This window comes from Nothoprocta perdicaria, unplaced genomic scaffold, assembly GCF_003342845.1.
Source record: "Nothoprocta perdicaria isolate Ctin4 unplaced genomic scaffold, notPer1 scaffold_41, whole genome shotgun sequence".
In the NCBI taxonomy this organism is placed as follows: domain Eukaryota; kingdom Metazoa; phylum Chordata; class Aves; order Tinamiformes; family Tinamidae; genus Nothoprocta; species Nothoprocta perdicaria.
Window position 1 is genome coordinate 4,820,123 of NW_020455655.1, and position 25,177 is coordinate 4,845,299.

General features: G+C 35.5%; 1 protein-coding gene across 3 annotated transcripts in view; it reads left to right on the forward strand.

Moving 5' to 3' along the window:
• The window catches only part of EFL1 (elongation factor like GTPase 1), a 68,054-nt gene that overhangs the window by 10,928 nt on the left and 31,949 nt on the right, over positions 1 to 25,177 (forward strand). For 2 of the 3 annotated variants that reach the window (XM_026045704.1, XM_026045706.1), the window contains exons 12-14: positions 7,331 to 7,476; positions 8,145 to 8,323; positions 9,712 to 9,847. In XM_026045704.1, coding sequence (XP_025901489.1) covers positions 7,331 to 7,476; positions 8,145 to 8,323; positions 9,712 to 9,847 — 461 coding nt within the window. The remainder of the gene's footprint in view (positions 1 to 7,330; positions 7,477 to 8,144; positions 8,324 to 9,711; positions 9,848 to 25,177) is intronic. The other variant, XM_026045705.1, reaches the window with a different exon arrangement.

Sequence of the window (25,177 nt, forward strand, 5' to 3'; positions counted from 1 at the left end):
TTTCATATATATATGTAGTAAATAGAACTGAATAATTCTTTCTATAAGAGGAATTTTTCTTTCAGGAAACAAAATGCATTACATTTATGACTTTTCTGGGCACTAGATGGTGCTATTTTACTTTGAGTTGTGTCCATACATATATCCAGGGCAGGAATTCCTGCTTGGATGTCACTGTAGGATAGCCGTGATGGTCCTGCTTTGTGTGCTGTTTCTGACTCGGACTATGTTTACAGAGACCTTCCTCACCCCGTCAGCCCTTCTTCAAATCTTGCCTTTCTCCCCTTTTATCCAGTGAATTGAAAGTTAGTRTCTCATTTCCCGGTTTATACGAAAAGCGTGTCTTGTTGTCTTTAATACTAAAGTTTTTGAATTGGCTGCTAATCAGACAATGTTAAAACAAAATCACATGACTTTCCCTGAGATAACCAGTTATTATGAGCACCATGTAATTTTGCCAATGAGCTAGTGTCAGTAATTTACTTTAGAAATGACAGTTGAATTCCATTCTTGAAAAGAAGAAATCAAGGTAAATATATATTTCTTAATGTTTTAATTATAAGAATATATAGGTGAGCAGTTCTTGAAGAACTCAAGAAAGGAATTTATTATAGAGAGGAAGGAAAGATGCATCAGCGAAACAAAATATGCATGTTTTTGCTTATATGTGGTTCTTCAGTGTATGTTTTGAATTATACTGACTACCGTGTGTTATTTCCAGTTAAACAGAGAAGCTTGTTCTTAATCAAAATTGAGTTGAGGCTCTATTAAATATGTGAGACCCAACATTTGAACTAGACAGTTCACAAGGACACTTTCTAAGACTGCCTGAACATGTAGAAGAATAAAGAATATCTACACTGTGTAGAATAATAGTGTTTTACAGCAATGGCTTTATATTTAATAATTTAAGAGCACTGGTAAATATTTTATGTCTCAGAATTGAGTGCTAATTTTGGAAGAACCATAGTTCTTTTTGTATATTCTGCAGTTTCTCTTTCCTTTTCCAAGGTAAAATCTTCAGAAATGSAAACTGACTTTGCACCTTTTATAGTTGCTGTATTTCTGCCATCTGCTTGTGATGTTGGTTTAAGCAGAACTTGGAAAAAGTGAAAGGCTCTTCAAAGTCCAGGGTGTACAGTATATGATAAAGAAGGATGGATTTTTAATTAAGGCAGACTCCTTAGAGAMCTTGGTTGGCCACAACTGCCTGCTTAGGAGGCGACTGTATTACGACTTTGGTACTTTTAGTATACAATCACYTCATTTTCAGTTTTTGTATTGTTTTAGTAAGGGAATTTGTCATCTATTAAAACATGAAAATCATGAAAAGGAATCTGTTCTCATGTTACAAGTAGCTGTCAGCTTAATCTTACATTGGGAAGATTTGAAATATGACTTTTACCTGGTCATGATTCTCCGTTTTTGCCAGATATTCTTAAAGAAACAAGAACTGAGTGAATATACTTGCTGTCTTATAGTTTCTTCTGTCTGAATCTTTGAAATTGCTTACTAATTCTAACCAAATTTGACAGATGTGCAGTTTTAAAAGATATCAAATCCCCATACTTTCGTGAAGCCCTTTTTTAACCCCTTTATTTCCACCCCTTTTTATTAGTGTTTTTCATTGGATTGTTCTCTAAAATGTCATGTGTAGGTATATTTAAAAAAAAAAAAAAAAAAAAAAAGTCCTAAATTGGAACAGTTTGGTACAGAGTATAAATGTTTTTCATGAGTTTCAGAATTCCTTCTCTATCTAATTCCGTGGAAAAGAGGAATGAATATTAGATCTAATTGTGATCACTTTCAAGTAATTTGCAATATTTTTGGTTTATTTTATATAAAATGTAGAAAAACATAAATCGGAGATCAAATGTTTCTGTTTGTATCAAATGTGTGCAATAAAATCCACTACTACTTCTAGTTACTCTTAAGTGGTTATAAAGAACCTACTGACCCAGTAACCTGAACTGTTAAAATTATATGCCATGACTGCTTTAAGGGATATAAATAYTATGATATTTTTACAGTTTTCTTTACGATACTCTGAAAAGTATTTCTCTTTCCTCAATCAGCTTGAATCAGTATTTTTTTTTTTCCTTTGGATGTCACCATGAAATCAGCACTTTCCCACACAGTTCTGCGTGGAGTCATTAGGATGGTTGGTACTTGGTTTTGCAGAACAGCTTGTTTGCTTGTCTTAAACCAGGAGACTGCAGTGTACTTCATCTGTTTCCTTTCTGATGTTTCCTAAAGCTTCTATGGGAATAAGAAAAACAAAAAACATAAATCCTATAGTATTACCTACTTTTTCGCTTAAAAAAAAAAAAAAACATTGTTTTTGTCAAAAGAAGGTGTTTATGAAGCTCCAGCTTCTGCAACAGATTGCTATCTTCTAAATTAATCTGTATGTTTAAAGCCCATATGACTTTCAGTGGCTTCATTCTGATCTAAGGCCATCATCTTCTGCTCGCACTAATAGTCTATATTAAACTATAGTTAGCGCCTAAGATATGAGTATGTCACTAGTCATCTGAACAGCCTGTCAGGGTTACAGGTTAATTTCTGGGGGTGGCATCCAGTTATATAATTAATGGAGCAATATGTGCTCTTCAAGAAAGAAAAACCCTGCTTGTATCGTTGTTATGAAATGAGCTGTAATGTTTACATTGGAATCCAATTGAAATCTGTGGAACCAATCTGAGAAAAATGCTCTTTATTAATGAGTGAGATCTGAATCTCCTGCTATTGGTTAGCCTGTGTAATTCTGAGTTTCTGAAAGAAGAGTTTACAGAGTTCTGGATGTATTTTGCTTCAAGTGTTCTTTGTTGCATATTTATGATGCAAGATAAATCAAAAGTCAGTATATATCAGTCAAGGGTTAGGTCTGGGTGTTTTTCTAGGTGATGTGTGACAGCTTGATATTGATCTCTTGGTTACATTATGTATGCTGCAAAATGAATGACCTTTACTGTATAATGCAATGTGAAAAAGTTATATAGTGTATCCCTTTGCAGCAGCCCTATGCAATTCCTGTAAAACTCTGTAAATGCTGATTTGGATAGTTTTCAGCTGTCCATTTTGTGTGTACACATTTATTTCTACTAGGAATTCCCCTGTGCTTGCAGTTGCTTTGGAAAAGATATGAAATAATTGTACTTGCTGCAGATTAGCTTATGAATAGAAATAGTTCTTAAAGGTTGATCTTCAAAGGATGTTGCTGTTCAAAACTTGAAAATGTTAATTCTTGGTTGGAGTATGAAATAACAGTTTTGCAATGCAAAGATATTGAACAGTTTAATTGTAGTCTAAAAATTCCTGAGCTTCAGAAGAGATAGGAAGACCACTGGCCATGTTCTGTGGTAAGTGAAAGCAAACAAGCTACACTTGAGAGCTGTCCTTAGGGATGCTCTTGTCAGAAGTCTTTYTGTGCCAGATGCTAAGCAGAACAGCAGGCAGTGACTTAAACAGAGCTTAATCCTGATGCACAGTCGTGAGGATTTAGCCAGAAAATTTCCTGGAAACTACTTGATTTTTAAAAACCTTAATAAAAATAGTTTAAAAAGTTAACTTATTTTAACTTTTTAACTATTAAAAAATTAATAGTTATTCAAAATCAAGCATGTGTCTGTGAGCTCATGGGAGTTAAACTGGTAAAAACAATGGTTTAAAAAAAAAAAAAAAGGTAAAAAGCAAGTTCTTCCTGGCCACTTAAAAAATGTCCTTAACAGCATGGGATATGTTTCACAGGCACTTGCTGCAGGTAGTACCAGGCTTTTGGATCTGTGATCAAGTGCACCTGTATGGTCCCTTCAACCATTATCACGAAGCTGTAGATTCTTTCCTAGGGATGGAAAAGCAGTGAGAGAAGAAAATATGGGGAGAGAAGTGAAAAGGAGAATGCAAAGGAAGGGTTGTGTTTGCTTCTGGGTCCGTTTGCATTTATTYGGGATTGATTATACCACAATTTATTCAGTTTCTCTAGCTGGTAAAACCAGTGAGAAATGAAATCAAAGGGTTTTGTTGCAGATTAACACCTTGTGTGTGTTAATCTAGTACTATATTCTGCTTCAGTGTGTTATAATTATTATGTGGTATCTAAGGAAGCTACTGGGAGTGACTGATTTTATAGGAAATATTATGTGTTGACAGAAACCAGGGTGGAAGTCCAGGTTGTGCCTGCTAGCCAAAAACCCACCCAAATGTGATCTGTTTCTTATCAAATTGAGAATATAACTTACTCTGCTTATATGTATTGTAATTTATGCATGTGCATTCAGAATTTTAAAGTACCTTGARGGTTTGATATTAGAGCTATCTAACACCAAAATATATTAAAATCCTTTAAATCTTTACGTGATGGAGGGGAAAAGCAAACAACCCTTGTTTTTCTTGTGATCTTTTCCTGTGATTCGTTACATAATTGGAAAGTACTTTTGGGTGGTAGAGTGTGTTGAGATGCATGCACATGTCCTGTGTACGCTGTGCCATCGTGTATAGACTGCACTTATCACACCCCTGGCTGTCTCATCTCTACTTTGCCTATTAATGTCTCCCGTGGGAATTATTCTGACATTATGAACCCTTAAATAGCTTTGAATAACTGCCTTTGGGAAGAAAAAAATCCTCATAAAATGTTTTCTTCTCTACCATCTGCTTTGCATTTTGTTTTGTTAAGCCTCACTGTCTTCTACAATAAAATAAAAAAGAACCAGCAAAAATCTTCACTGCCCCAAGTTTCAAGAGACAGATTCTTAATTCTGACACAGTGACTGTTGAAGAGGTTGGGACAGGGAGGTGGGAGGAGAACAAGTTTCTAAGTAGTGGCCACATTTGCTTGTCTGTTGTTTTATTTGTGTGTGTGTTTGTTTTTCCTTTCCGCTGGCATGTAATATGTCTGTTCCAGTTTCAAAATTCTGAAACTCTTCTTCAAACCTTGGACATTTTACCCTGGCAGTCTCTAATAGGTGRTGTTGATAGTTGTTAATTTATGTATGGGATTTTTTGCTGTTCTCGGTTGAATGGTTGTATTCAAGGTTAGCAAGGCAGCTTATTAAGAGTGATTACCTTAAGTTCGGAAAATAATTTTAGTAAAACGAAAGATTCTATTAAGCATTTCTAAATTGTCTCTTGCTGAATGTTTTATATGCAAAATGCATTGGTATTCTGATAGTGAGACTTTATTGGACTTCTGMTAGTGAGACTGAGTTTTCCTCAGGCACGTGATCTGTTCATGGTTTTCTGCCTCTAACTAATCCGGTTTCTTATCAGTTCGCTCCAAGTCTTCACTGTCTACACACAAAAACTTYGACCTTTAGGTGATATGTTACCTCCTGATTTGGGAATGTGAAATGAGTGATATGAGGATGTGAATCATCCTGCCTTTTAAGATGAGAGCATATTTGTATTTCTGAAATTATTTATCAGTGTTCTGAAGCAATGTATAAATAGGTGTTGTATTTGTCTTTCTCATGTTGAGATATGACCCTTCTTTTTGCTGGCCTGAAATCTTTCACTTAAATTCTTTTCCTTTGAACTTTTACATTTTTATCTCTTTTGCTGAACAAAAGAGAGGATTCATTTAGGAAAGGTCTCCTGTGCACTGTCTGTGTGGGAATCCCTCTGAATACACACTCCATCTTGCTTATCTTGGCTTGAAGTCTGGCTTAACAAATTCCAAAGTACCCAAACTGCTTGACTGGTGATGCTTAGGGCTTTGATGAATTGATTTTTTTCTTTGCTTCACTCCTRCTGTGATTGGGGTAATTTTCTTAGGAAAGATAGGCTTGATATGATAATGTGAGGGACAAACATTAGTATTCATGATAATTTCTGTAGTCCAAGTTAGGCTTCTGTTTCTGGGAGAATACAAAGGCATCCAGTGGGATGTAAGCTGCAAATTGCTTTAATTCTTTAATTCTGTCTTATCTGTTATTCTAACCTTTCTGTTTTTATAATTCAGAAAACCAAAAACACTGCAAGAATACTTTTCTAAGTACTTTGTCATATTCACAGCATATTGACTATTTAAACTTTATTCTCAAGATATTTTGCAGTTTTACAAAACTTTAACCATGGAAACCATGAAGAGTAGACTATGACTATTCTCTTTCTATGAAATACTAAACAGGAGAACATGTAATAATTGTATGACTATATGCTCACCTGATCATTCCAAAATATCTCGTGTTTTATGGCTAAATGTGCCAATGATGCTGGCTTTTCTAGACCATAGCAGTGAAGATASCTGGTAATGTAAGCACCTGGCACAAGCAATTATAAATTTTGACGTTGTTAAAGGGAATGAATTATTAAACATGTCTGTAATATCCATAGCAGGATTGTAGGTTCAGCTGTTTCATATGAGAAATCACTGGAAACAGTGAAAGGATTGTCAATAAAGGAAGATCAGTATCTGAAATTAGCCTGATCCCTATCACAGTACAACATAACTTCATAAAACAATTTAGGACCAGATTTAAAATTGCAGACACTTTTAGGGAATGTTTTTAGATTTTTTTTTTTTTWTATATATGTATTTAACTCAYCTCACTGTTTAAAATGCCTGAGAGGAGTTGCAAGTAGARGCAATTCATTTATATTGTCTTTTGGAAGAATGATTACATGTCATTCTGTAAAATATTTCTTCCAGGTTGGCTTTAAAATCTTGATTCACTTTTTTGGTTTAATAGATTTTTTTTAAGATAGGCCACACTACTGGTGAGATATAAATTACATTAGAATATTGAAATTCTCTTTTTGTTCTCGTCTTCTTTTTATTTATTGTCTTGATTTTTTTTTTTTTCTTATGAGATTATTCATTTTATGGGCAGGCTGCTATGGCAAAGTCTTTTCCTTTCATTTGAATGCTTGTCTTAAAAATGACATTAGAATAGAAAAAAATATGCCAAGTAATTCAAAATGAGAATATTTGTGTAAAATTGAGGGAGGTGGGCAGTCTTAGATAATTTTTTATAACTAGTTTGGTATCCAAAAAGTTAGCTTAGGACATTTAGTCTTAGCTGTTATTGTACTGCTCAGACTAAGATCCTGGGCATGACAATAAAGTGATTTTTAAAACTGTGTTGGATCTTTAATGAAAAAGTTAAAATCCACAGGTTAGTGGCAGAAACTATTGATTTATTTAACAAAATAGAGGAATAGGAATAGACAGTAGACTAAATTTGGTAGAGGAACAAATTTGTATGTATTTTAATTCCACTAAAATAAACTATGTAATAAGCTTTTACTTATGCAAGGTATAGTGTAATTATTCTGATTTTTTTTAAAATGATGTTTCCAAATGTTAACATTTTAAAATACAATTTAGACCTTTGACTCAAGAAGAAATAGCTCAGCGGCGTGAACTTGCGAGACGAAGGCACGCAGAAAAATTGGCAGCAAATCAAGAAAAAGAGCTGTCAGACAAGCCCCCAAGTGAAAATACATCTGAAGTGAACACTGGTGAGGCAAAAGGTGTATATCATCCTCAACTATCTATTTTTTCTCCCTAGACAGTACCTTTAGTAGTAGCTAAACGTCATCAAGGTAGGTACTGATTACCAAGCTGTGTACCTTGAAAGAATCATTCATGCTCTAGCCCAAAAAAGAAAATAAATGAGACTAAACAAATAGGCTGTAGAGATTTATGACAGAGCTGATAGCTTATGAATACTATAATGCAAAAGCAGCTTCTTTACATGGCCTGAGAGAGTGAGATGGTACTCGAGTGAGATGGTACCCGGAAGGGATAATTTTATGAGMATTTTGATTTTTGTTCTATATAGGAAGACAACTACTTTTTTTGTGTRCTATGTAGAAGATTCAGGTTTGTTTAGTTTCCTGTTGGACACTTCTGACCCCATGTCTAGCATATTGCACTGTATGCCAATTTAACTAATTCCTCTTAGCTTTTATCAGAATACCTGTTTTGTTAAAAATATATCTATATAAAGGAAACTATCTAAATAATGGGTACAGAAATGATGTATAAGATAGAGGTTCATACAAAGTTATAGGGAGGGGTTCCTGCTGCCTTTTAATGCATCATCAGTCATGATAGGCTACGATGTATTTAATTTTTTCTTTAGATGATGCCAAAGAGACTGTTTTCATACTCCATATGTTTTTCTAACTTTGACTAGGTGAAGAGCAACAGCTCAACAGTCAAACAGAGATTGTGACCTCAAAGGCAGTGAAACAGGAAGCAGACAACAAGGAGTCTTTCATTGCTTTTGCTAGAGTGTTCAGTGGCGTGGTGCAAAGAGGGCAAAAGATCTTTGTTTTAGGACCAAAATTTGATCCTGCTGAKGCTTTGCATAAGGTAAGAGGTGACAGTGAAATGTTTTGATAACTTAAGATTCTTTTGAAACCCCAATGACTTAATTTTTTTACGTGCTGTTCACTCATAAAGAAGTTCAATTAAAAAATTCCTAAAGCATCAAAGGAGTTTAGGAAATTAATTTTAAAAGACTTTTCATTTATTTTAAAAATTATTTTAAAGAAGGAGCAGTCCTTGCTTATGGCTTCTTTCTGTCTGAAGATCTCAAGTTTTTGCAATCTTTCTTATTAATAGGAACAGATCTTTTAATAGAATATCMAGTTTGGCAACAGATAATCTATTTTCTCCTGTTCTGTGAAATGTGTTAGTTAAATGTGTGCATTTCAACTAATTTTCACTCGGATTAAAAATAGRTAATTTAAAACCTTATGTAGATTTTTATCAAAAGACAGACCTAAAGTGCCAAAGTGTATGTAAGCACACATGACATCCTTCAAAACTTAGATATGACTTTCAGCTATTTGCAGAACCCAATATTTTGCAGTGAAAATAACTAATTCATAATGGCAGAGTGAAACACGTTCATGGGGACCGGGGTTCTGCTAAGGATAAATATCAGCATAGGGTGAATAAATATGTACTCTGATCTGGTCAGCATCTGTCAGGGAGGTTTGGGGGATTTTATGTATGCTGCATGGCAAGAAGTTTCAAACTTGGTAGCTCTGCATTTCTTATTAGGTATTACAAAGTTTACTGCAATGGATTTTCTGAAATGTGTTAATTTATGCTGAATTACTGAGTGGGCAGAAACCATCAGGCATTGTATTAAGGGATAACGGTGGTCTTAATTTTGATGAAACTTTCATTTTTTTTTCTGCTTCCTGACTTTACTACCTTAGGTCTATTTTAATGGGCACTGGCCATCTGTGATTCCTGGTCTAAAAAGTGTGCACTTAGTGTAATTACTGAAGATGATTCAGCATGTTCACAACAATTCTACATGTGCATGCATGATTTTACCTTTATTACACAGGATGTAAAAAATTGTGCCCTGTGCCTCTTTGCACGTCACCCTTAGTATGCTATTAAAAGCAGTTATTTTTACTTCCGTGAAGATGAACAACTCATTAACAACTTAGTTCACASAACCACCTCTTAAACCTCTCAACATTGTTATTCTTTCTGAGCTTGAAACTCCCAAAAGAAGCGGGAAAAAATGATGAATCTCAAGTAGGTAAATATGTAGGTAAGATGTGCCCGATCATTTTATATTGAACAAAAATTYGGTTTCTTATTTTTCCAGCAGTTCTTATTATTGCTGTTTATTTGGTTCTGAGTAACATCACTGAAACCATAAGCAGTTTCATTTATATTAGGAAAGTCTGACCTTTCCTGATAAACGTCCAATGCCCTTGTCTTACTCTGCTTAGTTGCCACCCGACTGTTCTGCAACAGATGATCTGCCATTAGTACCTCATATGACTACTTGTACGTTGGAGAATCTCTATTTGCTCATGGGAAGAGAACTTGAAGACCTTGAAGAAGTACCTGCAGGAAATGTTCTAGGTAAGATTTAACTAATATTTAATTTCCTTGAAATACTCCATCATCCAGAGTATAACGGAGTCATTTTGATAGGATTAATGATAAGAAAACATAGCTTAAATATGTGAATATTTTCAGGTATGCTACATGTGGAGAAAAAAAAAACTAATTAAACTGTGACCTTTGGATCGTGAAGRGGGAAGAACTAATGAGTAGGAGAAAATTAGGGATTACTGTCTCATTTACGCTTATCTTTCTTTACTGTTATCTTTCATTTGGAGTATTACCAGGTAAGCATCACCAGCAGGAATTGACAAAGGCAGCAGTAAGTTCTAAGATTTCATAAAATACCAGGATTAAAAATGTTTTCCTAACAGTGGAATCTCTGTACTCTTACTTTTCTAGTATGCGGATAATTCTGTATTATTAATGAGTCTACTAGAGTTCTGGTGGTAGAAGTTATTTCTTTTAATAAGTCTGTGGCAAACTGAACTTTTCCACATTCTTCTGAAAGTTAAGTCATCCTAAACATTAAGTTATACCAGAGTTGGACCTGCTTTGCACWAATAGTAATAGAGTTAATGACATTTGTTGCYGTTTGTTTTTTTTCTTGAACATAMAAAGTAACATTAGTCATTTAGAACGCGTAAACTTCAAAAGTTCTTGGTTCTTTTTGTTAGTCTTCATTTTGTGGCAAAAAAATGTTTCAACTGCAGCAAAAGCGAAGATTCTTTCATATCTGTGCTCTGGTTCCTAGAAAGTTGAATAAATGTGTTCCCTTGATATGTATCTGTCATTTAAAATTCATGCAAAAAATATTCCAAGTTTCTTACATGTGGAAATTGTTTTAGGCAGTAAAAGCAAATTCATGGTCCCAGGCTTCATGGAGACTGCAGAATTCACAGTATTATAATACTTGAAAGAAACTTGAGAAAAATGTCCATTTGATTGTTAGGTGAAATGGTTCTTCAGGAATAGCATCTATAAGTACAAGTGAGAATATTTTCATTAGAAGTAAATAAATAATAAGAAATAACCAGATTTTGTGATACTTTGTACATAAACATTTCTAGAAGCAGTTATTTGTTCTTTCCTCGTAAATTGTGGGAAATTCAATTAATCTTCTGAAAGTTGGGACATTTCTTGGAAATATAAAATAGTCACTGTATGTCTTGGTCTGTATTTTCTGAAGTGTTAAAGAAACATTTAAACATCTCGCAAAAAAAAAAAAGTTACAATTTGGGGCAAACAAACATACCAAAAAACATAGAATGACCTGCAATTTTGGCTGACGTGGAATGTTGCTTTGGAAACAGTTCTTGCTGTGTTCTGCAGATAATCAGTTCCTAATCTTGGTTACATTTAGATTTAGAATTGGGACTAATGTAACTCTAAGGTTTACACTAGGGCAATTTAAGCCAAAAAGGACGAGTTTGTKCTGAAATTTTCCAGTAAATACAGTGACTACTGATAGCAAGTATGTCATTGTGGGTTTTTGTTTTTTCTAATGGTAATTGGATTCCTGATATTTTTGTAAACTGACAAGATTTAAGAAGAGTAGCAATGGTAGATCTAGAATGACTCATGTATTTCATGTATGTTGCAGAGGAAAGCTGAGCTTGGGCATTTAGAGATTCTAGCTCAATTATTAGCCTAGGATTTTTGAATCAAATTTCTGTGTAGAGCCAAGCTTCAAGAAGTGTTTGGAGACAATTAGCCTACCAAAAAGTTGAATGATGTTCACTGCATAGTAAAGCCTAGAAAATGTATTTGTTGAGTTATAAAAAAAAGAATTCTGAATAGTGACACTGGTCATATTTAAAGGAAGTCATTAAAATTTCAAGCTTAGATTTGGCATGCAGAACTTTTAGCCAAACTATGTGTGGTATTTCACCTTTTTAGTACACCATTCTCTGGTATCGTCATAAACATATGAAGATATGTTGACAGACATGTTTTTGTTTTTTAACCTGGAGCACACAAGCTCGAGTTTGTTTCCCTTCTTTCTTCTGTTTTTTTAAATCTGGCATCAGTATTGAGCGTTTTCTGGACTGAAAGCCCTTTTTTTTTTTTTGTCATCTCCCTGAAACATGCTTTAAGGAAGACCTTTTCTGGTGTTTTTGACTTGATAAACCCCATGCAGGAGAAAATGCAATACCTTCATATAAAGCATTCTGTAGTAACTGGTGATGCAAGGCTTTTATTAGTCCAGTTACTAACAGTGACTTGTGCTTCAAAAGCCATTTATCTTTGCGCTTCAAAGCATGCAGCAGCACTTTCTCTCTAGCCGTATAAGGAAATTATTGTAGATTATCTAGTAAATTAAGTAAGCTTTTCTGAAAGCTTAATAGTTTTACTCTGTGTAATTAAATTATTGCCAGATGGGATACAAAATTAGTCATGACTGCCTGTTTGCAGTTTTAAAACTCACGGTAATTTAAAAAAAAAAATTCCCCTATTATTTATAGATGGATTCTTACAGACAGCATCTCTCCTAGGCTTTAATGAGCAGCCTTTGTACTGTTTATTCTGGTTTATTCTAAGGGGGAACAATTAAAGAAATGGCTTGATATCTAGGTTGCATTAGGGAAGATAGCAAGAGTTCTTCCCTTGGTCCTTGCATTCCATTAATATTTCCATAAAATACCATTTTAGAAAGTTGTAGCAAGTTATTTCCTGGTATTATCCCAAGTTCCTGCCAGCTGAGCAAGATTCCACTTTACTTTTTCTTGATTTGTATTGCAAGCTTGCAGCCAAAATATTTTGTCAAAACTATTTGTCAAAAAGCTCTTGAGCAGGATGTCCATTTCTGTTACTACGGCACAACCACARTCCTGCCTTCCACGGAGTAGCTGTTTATAATTTACAGTTTTACTTCTTTGCAAACTATGTGACTGCTATATATTTTCTTACAGACCTTGAGTAGGAGGTGAGATATGACTTAAATCTAAAATGAACAAGTGGAAACATTCTTAGGGATCAAAGATAATAAAGTCCTCCTAATAAATCTTTAAAACTTATTTGTCAGACTAGTCTAAGAGAAAAGTAAGATTCCCTTCTCTGAAAAAAACATCCGATTTATAGAATTTATTTACAAGMACTATTGATTTGTCCACTCTGGGAGTGATGAAGGAGACAAACCAAACATCTTCTGAGCAATGTGAGCAGTGTCTTATTTTTCTGACTGTTTTTCCTTCCCTTCTGTTAGGGCCCTGTGCCAGCACACMGAAGTACTCTTGGTAACTGGTACTATGGAGTTCTGCTTGGATCTGCTCTGAATGAGCAGGCGCCTTGGGGGAGGAGAATCTGGGTAATGGTGCAGCAGATAAGGCTTGTAATAAACTAGCTATGTGCCCTTTGGTTTCAAATATATTTAGTTGAAACTGCTGACTAAAAAACATGCTGGAAATTGAAATGGGCTATGAAAAATATCTTGAAGATTAATTAAGAGAAATGTTCAGTGCAGTTACGAAAATAAATCATGTGTTTTGATGTACTGCTTTAGGAGTTGGAAGCAAAGTGAAGGGATTGCCACTGAATGGGCAGTGTAGATTTCTAATGAAAGTTTTATAACCTGTTTAGCTATTTTTAAAATCCTGTATTGCCTTTGGGTTATTATTTTTCTTTACCAAAAAAAAAAAAAAAAAAAAAAAAAGTCTGGGTAGTTTTGTGCTAATTTTGATAGTTTCTTCTCATTTCTTTTGTTTATGTTGTATCATTTTTACATCAGCATCAGAGATCCCTTTGACCTGCCTACTTCTTTTTAAGGAATAGCTTTCTAAATGTTCCTCTGCAGAAAGCATCCTCAGAAGCTTTTGGTGTCTCATCTCTTCTCAGAGGATTGTTGTAAAGATGTTTCATTGCTAGTGAAGGGATAGAGACTAGTTTAGTGCTATCGTAAACAGGTTAGATGATTCATTGGAGTGTTGAGGTCTGGCTCATTGCAGATCTGTAAGGTTGTCTTCCTATCTTCTACAGACATCACACATTTTCTTGAACATACTCCAGACAAAGCGTTATGACTGTCTTGTTTTCAATACACTCTTTTTGATACCCTCTCTCTGTTTTTGTAAAGCCCCAAATGGTGGCCTGAGAAAGCAAAGAAAGATGGGAGATCTATCAGCAATGCCAGGTCAAAGTTGCTTCTCTTGTCCGGGAGCCCTTCTCCCTGTTTCTAAGGTACCTTGCTCTTCAGGAGCTGGGGAAACTGTGTCAGGCAGCTGATACTTGTCAGTGATGGACAGATATTTCCTGTCCAGGAGGAGGACTAGTTACTTCCTCTCCTATGGAATAGGAAAAGTCCAAGAGGTGACAATTCCTCATGGGCAAGTTCCCTTTTTTATGTCTCTGCGTTTACATAAATGCTGGGAAATTTGTTAGTACCACAACAGATAGGCAACTAAAATAGGCCAGAGCTTATTTTGAATATTTCAGTTTTGTGGATATTTGGCGGCACTTGTTGCTTTTAAGTAAAGAATACAGTATGAAAGTTTGAAAATTGCGAAGGCATTACAATTAGGGAATACTTATTTCTTTGTACATTTTACAGATTAATTAGACTTCTGTTAAAGGACATTATTTGAATACCCTGACCTGGCCAGTCACTTCAGGCAGGATTTTCTTTTCCTTGGTTTTATTGTTTTTTAACAGAAGTTTAATCATCTTTCCTTATTGTTCCACCGTAATCTGACTTTTATATTACAACATGATCATTCTAGATAATAAAAAGCAAAGAACACCCCCCTGCCCCCAAAGTCGCAGCTCTATCTTGAATTAGAGGTGATGTGAAATAATTACTGAAATATTTGATTGAGGAAAATTACTTAGAGCAAGGCAATGTTTTACCACCATGACATAATAGATCGAATACTGCAAATATACAAAACTACTTAAAAAATTGGTTTAGTTTTGCAGAGTAAGAAACAGAAGGGAAGCAAGCAGGCATCCTCCCTGGAAGTTCATATCTTCAGAGATAAATCTCTGTTGTGAACAGAGACCACAAGCAACTACAGCTATGACTGATTTTATCAATGGTAATGATGTATTTATATGCCATTTTACTTGTAATTTTCCCTGTGAAGCAATATCAGCTGCAGATATAAAATGTTTTCCAGAAGAAATAAGATCCATATTGAAGAACTTTGCTTCAAATCTCTTCATCTCTTATGAATCTAAACTTCTTTTCGTAAGAAGTTTAATGTACATACTTGTTCTGTTAACAAACTACTCCTGAATGTTCTTATGATCATTAAGTAATCTTTTGGATGACTGAAGGTATGGATCTTTATTCGCAGGTCCTTTGATTCTGTCCTTTCAGTTCTTAGGTCTCAAATGGTTCCTTAACTCATGAACGAAAAGTGCTCTCAAGTTACTCTTTTGTTCAGTGAAAGGCAGACATAGGAACAGTGTATCTGTTCTAGTCTGTTCATTAAGCTCTGGGACTTGGAATGTATATGGTATCACCTAAATGAGGTGAATAGGTTAATGTGTTGAAAATGAGCTGCTTGATAGTTAAACTCAGTGTTGGGTTCCATTCAAGTGGTTAGAATTTCACAGGATTTAGTCAAAAAACAGGTCTATAACTCCCTAAGTGATTAGCTCAATATGATTCTTTTTTTTTCTTTCTTCAGTTACCTTCTTCCCTAAATATGAAGATGGGTAATAGTTCTCTTACCTAGATGGTAGGAAAGCTCAAGATATCTTAATTTATAAAATATTCTAAGAACAGATTTGCTCTGTTGCATTCCTGTGTCGTATTTCCCTAAGATTGCCTCCGGATTTTCCTACTTTTCTGCTATAGTTGTTAGAGATTTTTTTACTTGAACTTCTTYTAGAGAACTCAGGAGGCTGATGAAAGTAGCGCTATCAGTATCATCTGTCTGATTYCTATGGAAGAGGTTTAGCAAAGGAAATGACTTGTGGAATTTCCATAAAATGACCAAAGCTGCAGTGTTTCAGCYGCTTAATTCCATCACTGCCGCTGTTCAACTGAAAACACTTTTGTTTTAAGCATGAAGTCAAGTGGAAAATAGCAGCACACTTTTCAGTGCACTCTATCAGTTGTGTGAGTAYAGTTAAATATTGATAAACATATTCCAAAATTTTGTGAAGCTTCATGTTTTTTGTAATGACTTCGATAATGTAAGTACAGGAAARCAATGACCTTTAAAACACATGTTAGAGTTGGAACAGATTAGCATATGCAAGCTACTAATAGTTATGCAAACTGCAATTTTAGCAAAACTCTTTGCTTGAGGTAAATATGTGGGTTGTATTAGATTATTTCCATTTTAAACCGTATGCAAATAATGTTTTAAAGAAAAAATATGATTAGCTAATAAACTTTGTGAAGTTTTAACGCTGAGTCAATATGGTCTTCCAGGTAACAATTTTTGCTTGATATGGCACTCACATACTTCATGTAGTCAGCATTGTTTTTAAGAACCTGTAGATGGTTAATTGTATTTCAGCTGAATATCAAGTCGTCATTCCTGCATTTTTAGGGATTTCAAATGAAAGACTGAAATTATTGGGTTGACCGCAGAGCTGAAGTCTCTAGTGTAAGTATCAGACTGAACGGTTCCTCATAGAACCAGGTTCTGAGTATCGTGTATGGCATCATAAAGTTCATGCCAGTACATGAAGCAGCAAGTTGTCTGCTGAAACCAGCAGAATACAGTACACTGCCATGGAAAGTCGTAGAGACTTTGAGTCTTTGAGAATAACTTGATAATTTGAGCATAATCCATATAGGAAACAGAATGGACTATTTCTTTTAGATTGAACACTGAAACACTGCACTGAAATTGTGCATCAGATGTGATGTAGATATATGCTAGCAGTTAAAGTTTAATCCTTGGGTTAATATATGGCAGTGTTTTCGTCCGAGCTCAGCTCAACCTGGTTTTATAAAACATCTGTTTTTAAGGTTGAGAAAGTGCTTCAAAAAATACATCACCAACCTTATCTTAACTGAAATACAGGTTACGCAGGTATTTGAGGTGATTCAGTTGCATGACGAATCATTTAAAAAACAACMCGTAAAAGAAAAAAGTTTGACCAAAGCAATGTAGTTGTAGGAGATGGAGTGTTTTGCTTTTGGTTCCAGAAGTTCAACGGAGTTCACTTCAAATCCTGGTTGTAAACACGTTGTGCTGACTTGCCAATTACTGGAAAAGATGATGACTACAACTGACACCATGCAAGCGTGGTCAGCCCCTCTAGAAGAGGAGGATTGGCACTTTCCCCAGGCCTACAGCCATTCATAGGCAGATGCAGGAGATGGCTTATTTCTCTGCACTGTGTTCCGAGCAGCTGGGTACCAGGCAAAAGGTCTGGGTTTGAACCTMTCTGTGGTCTTCAGCTCTGGGAGTCCTGGGACCAAGTGTCTTGTCTTGCGAAAGTGTCCACCTACTCATCCTTGTAGCAGAGCTCACCTCCTGTGCATCCTTCTGCTCTCAATGAGGGCCATATGGATGTCTGTACTGGCTTTGCTGGTCTTCTGGTTGTGCTGACGTTGTATGGTCTTGTTGGAAGCAATGTTACCATATTAGTAAATTCTACCTAGATGTAGAAGAATAATGCTGACATTCCAGGTGTAGCAATATTCTGTGTTCTCTTAATGCCAAATATGACAATTCTGTATGGTCATCTAATCTCTRTCTCAAAAATTAGTAACATTACTGTTTTATGCTCAACTTTTGAAACCATGAAAATACCCAACTGGTAAGAAATTGTTGTCTCATGGACCTAGAGGCTCACATGAATCTATGCATTATTTTGAAAATATTGTCCTTAGTTGTTGTGTTGAAGAGGAGAAATGGTGCTTAAACMTTTAAACATAAAGGCTTTCTGCCTATTTCATGTTTTTCGGTGATACTGTGATTGTCACTGGCCTGCYAATTTTGCCTCTTGCAAAAAGTAAGCTACTCTGCCCCAATTCTGAAAGATTTGAGTGTCCTACTTGGCTACAACAAAATGTAACAGAGGTGGGGAGCTTKACATAGCCTTGCCTCTAGATGCCCCATCTGGTTGGAATATTGGAGGAACTCGGGTTCTTGCCTGGGCACTCCCATCCTGTTCGKCTACAGTCCGTGGTACTGCAGCTCCTTGCTACCACGCCAGGATATTCCCCAGATGTGCTGTTTTTGAGAAGTGAACCACTGATGTGAATTCATTGATCTGTAGTTTAATGATTTCRGTGTATTTTATTAGAGCTTAGAGTCCCTCAAAAAAAGGAAAACTAAATGTCAGCTATGAAAGCTTAACTCATTTAATTTGGATCTTGTAGGCATTCTGTGTGAGCTCTTCTGTTTGCCAAGTCAGATGGGGGTATTGTTTAGCAAACTGTCMAAGACTAACAGTGCAGGTACACAAATAAGAAAACGAGCAATAACACTTGCTTTCTGATTTTTTGTGTATGAAGCTATGTGAAGGTAGTATTTCATGAATGGAAAAAAACACTGCTTCTGTGCCAATAGGGGAAACAATGCTGACTGAAAAAAAAAAAAAAAAAAAAAAAAAAAAAAAAGTTCCACAGAGGAAATTATTATAGACAATTTGTAAATGTTTTCAGTTGTATTCCTTTGTTAAGAATATTTTATCTAAGTTAAGACTGCCTCTATCACACAAGTAAGTATTTTGCAGCATTAATAAGTCTCTCCTGGCGGAAGCTAGAGGAAGTGGGGAAGGCTGATTTGCTTGTTCCTGTGTAAGATTATATTGCTATATTTTTCTTTTAAAAAACAAGCAAGGGAAAAGTACAAGTACAGAAAAGCATCATTTGGTAACACTTGTTTTCATATTTTTGTGGCTGAGAAACATAAAAAGAACTTAGTGGGTGATCCTCAAAGTGACAAAGGAAAAATTAGAAGGTAATATATRAGGACAGAATAAATGGGGCTCACAAGTTGCGATTGAGCAAGCAGATGCCCTCCAGATGCACATGGTAGCTTCCTGTTTTTCCTACTTTTGTTAAAAACGTTTGGCATGGAATTTATTTTTCTTGTTGCTGCTGTTTAATTGAAGGGAGATTTTTGTTGTTGTTGTTACTTCTATCCAAAAGAAAAAGAAAGTTAATGTTTTAGTAACAGAAGCAATTGTTGGAGCTGGTGCGAAAAAGTATTTTAAACAGGTAGAATATAGCAGTGTTTTCAGTGATCGTATTAGGTACAGATGAGGGGCCTAGGGTTCCAGTGTTGATATTCCAAATTCTTATTTTTGAGTAACTAAAGCTAAGGACTGACAGAAAAAAAAAGTGAATATGCTTTTGAAAATTATGTCGGCAGTACTTAAAAGAATGTCCATTGACTGCTAAGTTTCCACATAAAGGAATGTTTCTGATGTTGTTGATGGAGATTGTTCTGGAATTAGTAATTGAAGGATCATAAAGTGACACTTTTTATTCAGTAGAATAAAACCTTAGTAAATGCATGTTGCCTATGTGAACATGTTCAGAATGACATGTGCCATAAACTTGAAGTTTATTGCTTTTTATCCAAGAGGATCACAGCAATAGCTGATGTTTAACAATCACAAGTTGTATTTTTGCTTAGAACTGCCTATATGATCATTGAAGTGCTTTTATCTTGTTGAATAAAAGATTTTTGCGCGCTGTTACATTTATAGTACTTCAGTTTAATGCTCATAGGAGACTAGGTGATTTTCTGAATATTTTCATATGCAGTTAACAATGTGGATCTCAACTGCTCTATCAAACTGAGGGAATTTATTTTTTTAATTTATTAAACGATGTTAATAGAAGGAGAAAGATGGAAGTAATTCCTCTTGTCAGTGCACTGTGGACTGCCTTCCGATATAACTGACCTCTATATACTTTAACTTTTCTATTTCTGTAATGCTTATTTTCCCATACAGTTTTCTGTCAAGCTTTAATTATTTTTGAAGCACTTAAAAGATTCTTGAAATGTAAATCATATGATATTGGAAGCTCCAGGTGATAATAGTTTTGTCCTTCTGGATTACTTTGCATCTTTCTAAAGATAGGTGCAGTACAGTTGCAGTTAGCATGAAGATCTGGTATAAAATCACTATAGCTAACCTCATTAAAGGTGTCTGACAAGCATTTTATTCCTTTAGGACTTCATCGTACAATTTAGGAGCTTTTAATAAGCAGCCTCTGTTAAGAGTAGAGCGCAGCTGCAAACAGCGATGCCATTTTCAAGGCCCAGAATGTCTTTCTAGGACCGATGCCAACTAGCAAGCATCACCACCTTCTGTGAAAGCCCTAGGAACAGCCCTGCTGTTGCACCAGCCTTTTATTTTTGTGCAAACATTTGGTGGGCTAATTTCACTCTCTGAATCAGTAATACGATTATAGCAAGTAGCCGGCTTGAAGCGATTCCAGCTGCACGGGCTCTGCGCGCTCAGCGCAGCTCGGTGGACGCAGGAGGGCAGCCTTTCTCAACATTGTCGCCGAAGCTGGGGGAGAACAATGAATGAAACAAAGAAAACTGAAACCTTTGTCTTCAGTTTGGATAAAATTTTTATTGCTAACTGCTATGCTATCACTCAGTAAAAAATACCTTTTAGCTGGTGCTTAGTAATCTAGAATTAATCAGGTGTGTGTGTGTGTGTATATATATAGGTGTGTGTATAACTATAATATATATGATTGATTACATGTTGTGAGCATATAGCATTTACCTATGAATTGTTGTGGTTACTTGAAATTGCCTTGTCTGTATTAGCTTCCTACCCAATCAGTGTTTTATGAAAATCTAAATAGCTGAAAAGCTCAATACATTCGAGTTGTTTTTGAGTTAAAGGAATAATCATCAATATATTGTTTGGACTAGGTAGACTTTTTTTTTTTTAGTGCTGGATACTGAACCCATTTTCTTAACTGTATTTTTGCTTCAGTGTATTTAGTCCCTTGCTTTAGTTGCTGCCCTTTGCTGTGTGTGGTTCCAACAGGCAGGCTAAATAATCTGTGTTGCTTACTGAGTAATATAACATGGTATACAGTTCAAAAAAAAAAAAATTCAAATTTGCCTTATGATATATTTATGCTTAAATTTATGGGAATTTGAAAAGACAAAGTGATTCATCACATTGTTTTTGAATCAGTAACAACATATCAGAGCACAAAACACTGAAGACAAAAAATATGGCATGTCTTAGGTCAGAGATGTAACACACTGTGGGATTTGTGACTTTATATGGTAACGTGACATTTCCACAGCTGTAGTTTTTGGGGTAAACTTCTTTGAATGGTTTATAGTTTCCTTATGAAGGTTTGCTACTTTTCTCTTAATTTTACTTAAGCTTTTAAATTGCCTTTTGAGGAGCTTTATTTTTTTTTCTGTGTTTCTGGGGATAGGCTCTTTCAACCTGACTAGTTTCAGGTGTTTATTGTGATCTTAAAAATGTCTTTAGTTCACTAATGGAAGATAAGCTTTGATGGTATTCTAAAATAGAGTAGCATTAAATGATTTTAAATAAAGTCATGTTTGTTCTGGCTGAAGTGCCTCGAACTTTGCTTTTGATCACTTAGATTACAATGTTGAAAAGTTAAAATATTTAACTTTTTGAAAAAGAGAAATAATAAAACATTCTGTATCTGTTTTGACAGCAAATAGTAATCATTTATTATCGTAGCATCTGAGCTTTAATGTAAATGAAAATTGAATTTCTAGATAGTCTGGAAAGAGGAGTTAAGTGATGTGGATTCCTCAGGGTCCACATGGAGGCATCTTCAGTGACTGCTGGTGCCTGAGTTTTCCCAAACGGCACCAGAGTGGGAACTGCCTGGACTTGTCCACGCGCAATGCTGCTGCTGAACCCTGCCCGTGGGCAGCAGCAGCAGGGTAAGGAGAATGGGAACTGTTTCATGCTGGTGCTGCCTGTAGAAGCTGCCAGCCCAGCAGCAGCCACATACTGTGAGGCTGCTTAGTGGAAAAGCGCTGGAAATAGCCTGGGAAGAGGGTTTGAGGTGTAGGCAGCTCTCTCTGTTGAACATCCCCCTCTCCATCCCACAGTGAGGTGACTTTTGCACTTGGGACTTCACATTTATTAGCTGCTAATTATTACTTACAGGTGTCTTACTAAGGACATATCTGGGATCAGAATTCAGAGGGTCAGAGCAGCCCCACAACCTGTCCTTGTCTAACAGTCTGGGCCTGCGGAGTAGGCCTTGCCCCTGGGCAGCCTTTGAAAATCAAAGAGCTTGTGGGTTTGGGTCCCTGATAATAGTTGCCTTATCTCCCACATCTTCTTTGTGAGTGTACATTTGGGTTTGATTGTTTTTTTAAGTCTTTTTTATCAGAAGATCTTTTATTCCATGAAATCGAGTACACCCATGTCTAAATAGAGAGCAGTTGTCTGTAGAAATAAATAAATGTATCTATTACCTGACTAGTACTGTAAGAAATTTATATTTTAATTAGGAGCATGAGAATGCTAAAAGTTACTTATTTCACCTATGTAAAATAGAAGCAGTGGAAGCCTTAAGTACCAGTTTTCCAAGAACTGGATAGCTTTGTATATCCACGTTTTTTTTTTAATCCAATAGTACCCTGTTGTGAAAAGTAGCGTGTCAGTTTTGTTTAGAAAGTGACCCATCATGGCATAGCTTCATGGCATGTCCTGTGCTTGCAATGAATTTCATCCAGCTTGCCTCGATTAATTGAAAATCTCACARTACTTTTGTATCTGCTTATATCTGCTTATAAATGAGGATCTATGATAGATGAACCGATTATTTTGACTTTGTGCTCCAAGTTGTCAGAATTTCATATGTAAGAATATCCTGTTTGTTTGTACAGCTATGGAGAACTGTATAATGAATTGGGAAACCTCTGTTCAGTGATGGGTTTGGACACCAGGGCGCCAGAGTAAATGACTGAGGGAGCCAGCAAGTGTTTATAGTTTGAGGAATTTGTTTCTAAGACTCAGCTCTCAACAGAGGTGTGAGTTGCCTGATTTAACAAGGATCTGAATCTAGATTATATAACTGAATCATTTATCCCTTTATACAAAGTGATATTAGGATTGTTTTCCTACTTCTGAATTGAATAAACTGGAGAATTCCCTTTGCAGAACTAGTTTACTATACATCTTTTTAAAATTTAAGAGAGCTATTCCAACAGAATTTCATTTCTTCTGTTTCATGGGGCCATGAGTTTTCTAAGATTCAAGCTATGAGCCTGCAGTGTTGTTTCAGAAACACATGCAAAATAATCACTCCAAGCACAGGCTTTAAGTGGGAAATAACTTAGTATATCCAAATTAGTGATTGTATGTGCTGATGTTCCATAGGAATCTTATATTTGAAATTCAGTCTGTTCTGTGTGTTTTAGATTGCCCAGGAATTAACATTTCAGTTGCCAAGTGCATGGATACATTCAGATTTCCAAKTTACTATTTGCATATGCACATATAAAACTTTGTTCAGTTGATGTGGCTAGCTATGGTCTCTGCAGATGTTTCAGACTACAAACTTCCCCACATCATTAGTACACAGAAAAATAATTTTAGTAAGAGAGTGTGTAGCAAACACATGCGTGTGTGTCAAGAGGGTCAGATAGCTGAACAATCCAGGGCAGGGGAGTAAGCCAGGATCAATATTAAATGATTATATTGGTATATCTGTCCATTTACTACTCCAAAACACCTTACTACACAAATGTGTCAGTACTKAGTTCTGAAATATTTCTGAACAGAATAAATTTCTTTAAGCTTGTTCTGTCAATTCGGTTTGATTTGTTGTTGTTCAGTGCTAGTCATTATCTTGACTGTTTTTTTTTTCCAGCGTGGAGCTTCCATATGACCAGTATGGGGTGAGGTAGTGGTACTGACATCAGAGCTACACAAATATGTTTGAATATGTTGCATGTATAGCATTTCAGAAACAAAGAGACACCATAAATCTTTATGAATATGAGCAATTACCAAAGCGTAAACGAAACTGTAATCATGACAGGTTTTAATTTCTCTAATGTTATGTATGGAAAATACATTTGTCATGGCACTGATGATGCTCTTTCATCAGATAATGGTATGTTTGAAAAGAAATCTGTGGTTTTAATCAGCTGGCTACCCTTTTTATCYGTTCTGGTTAGAAACAGGTCAGTTTCTGTCAAATGAATTAAGCTTTTCAGGTTCCAAGCAAAGGTGATCACCTGATGTACAAAAAGGTAGTTACAAAATATAAATCCTTGTCAGTATTAAGTAATAYTATGCGTTTGAGCAAATTATCCCTGCTCGCAGTCCTAAACAAACGTGTGTAGTTGTCATTTTGTACTGAAATATCTTTAACCTAGACTTCTAGTAAAATGTGAACCAGTGAAGACATGAAGAAAACTTCTGGTTTTTTTGCTTGCTTGTTTGTTTGTTTTAAGTTTACTTTAAACTATTAGCTCAGCTAGTTTCTGTATTTTAGATGTGAGTGCATCTCGATTTCTATCATAGGTTTTCTCTTGCTGTGTTTCACTTGCACTGCTGCTACTTTGTGCTGTGTCCCTTTCAAGCAGGACAAGGTGCTTTTACACCATAACTTTTTAATAACATAGGTCACCTACCTGGATAATGATATCAAAGGCATATATTTTCACTTTAAATACTGATGTTTATTTGCACTTGAATAAACCACAGGCAACTCTTTGAGGTAGTAGGAAGCTGGATCTAGAAACTACAATTTAATCATCTCAACATCTCCGTGCCCTGAAGGAGGCAATGAATAAGTGGTAGAGAAAAGTAGTCTTGCTATAGGCAGCATTGGTTTTGTTGGTTAAATCTAATTTGTCACTGTTTCTACTCAGCCTTCTGACTAGTTTGTCTAGTGTCTTTTCAGCTCTTGTCATACTAAATATGACGATATATTCAAACATATATATATAATATATTCAAGACTTTGAATTCTTGTTCTGATGCACATTTTTTCATGCATAAAATCTACTAGTGTTTTAACTCAAAATAAATCTGAGCTCTCTGAAAGCCAGAAGCCAAAGCCACTGTTAGTAAAAGACAGTGTTTAATAGTTTTCTTTTTTATTTGATACTTCCCTTTCGCTGAGAAAAACTATTCTTTTATTTCAGAGGGAGATGGAAGAATTTTCCTCTCTGGATATTTCTTTAACTTTCATATGTCTACACTATTTGCTTTCTACCCAAAGTAATAACCAGACGGTGGAAACTTGTCCTAGGCTCTGTCAGCCTGTCTCTGGAGAGTTAACATGACTCTGAAATCCTCCAATTCTCCCCAGCCTTACTTTTTTTCCTGCAGATTTCCCCCTTCTTTCTGCCTTTTGTCTGTTACTCTTTCAACCTGAGCTTTCCTTTTGGATTACCTTGAATATCCTATATGGATTTAAAAAAAAAAAAAAAAAAAAAA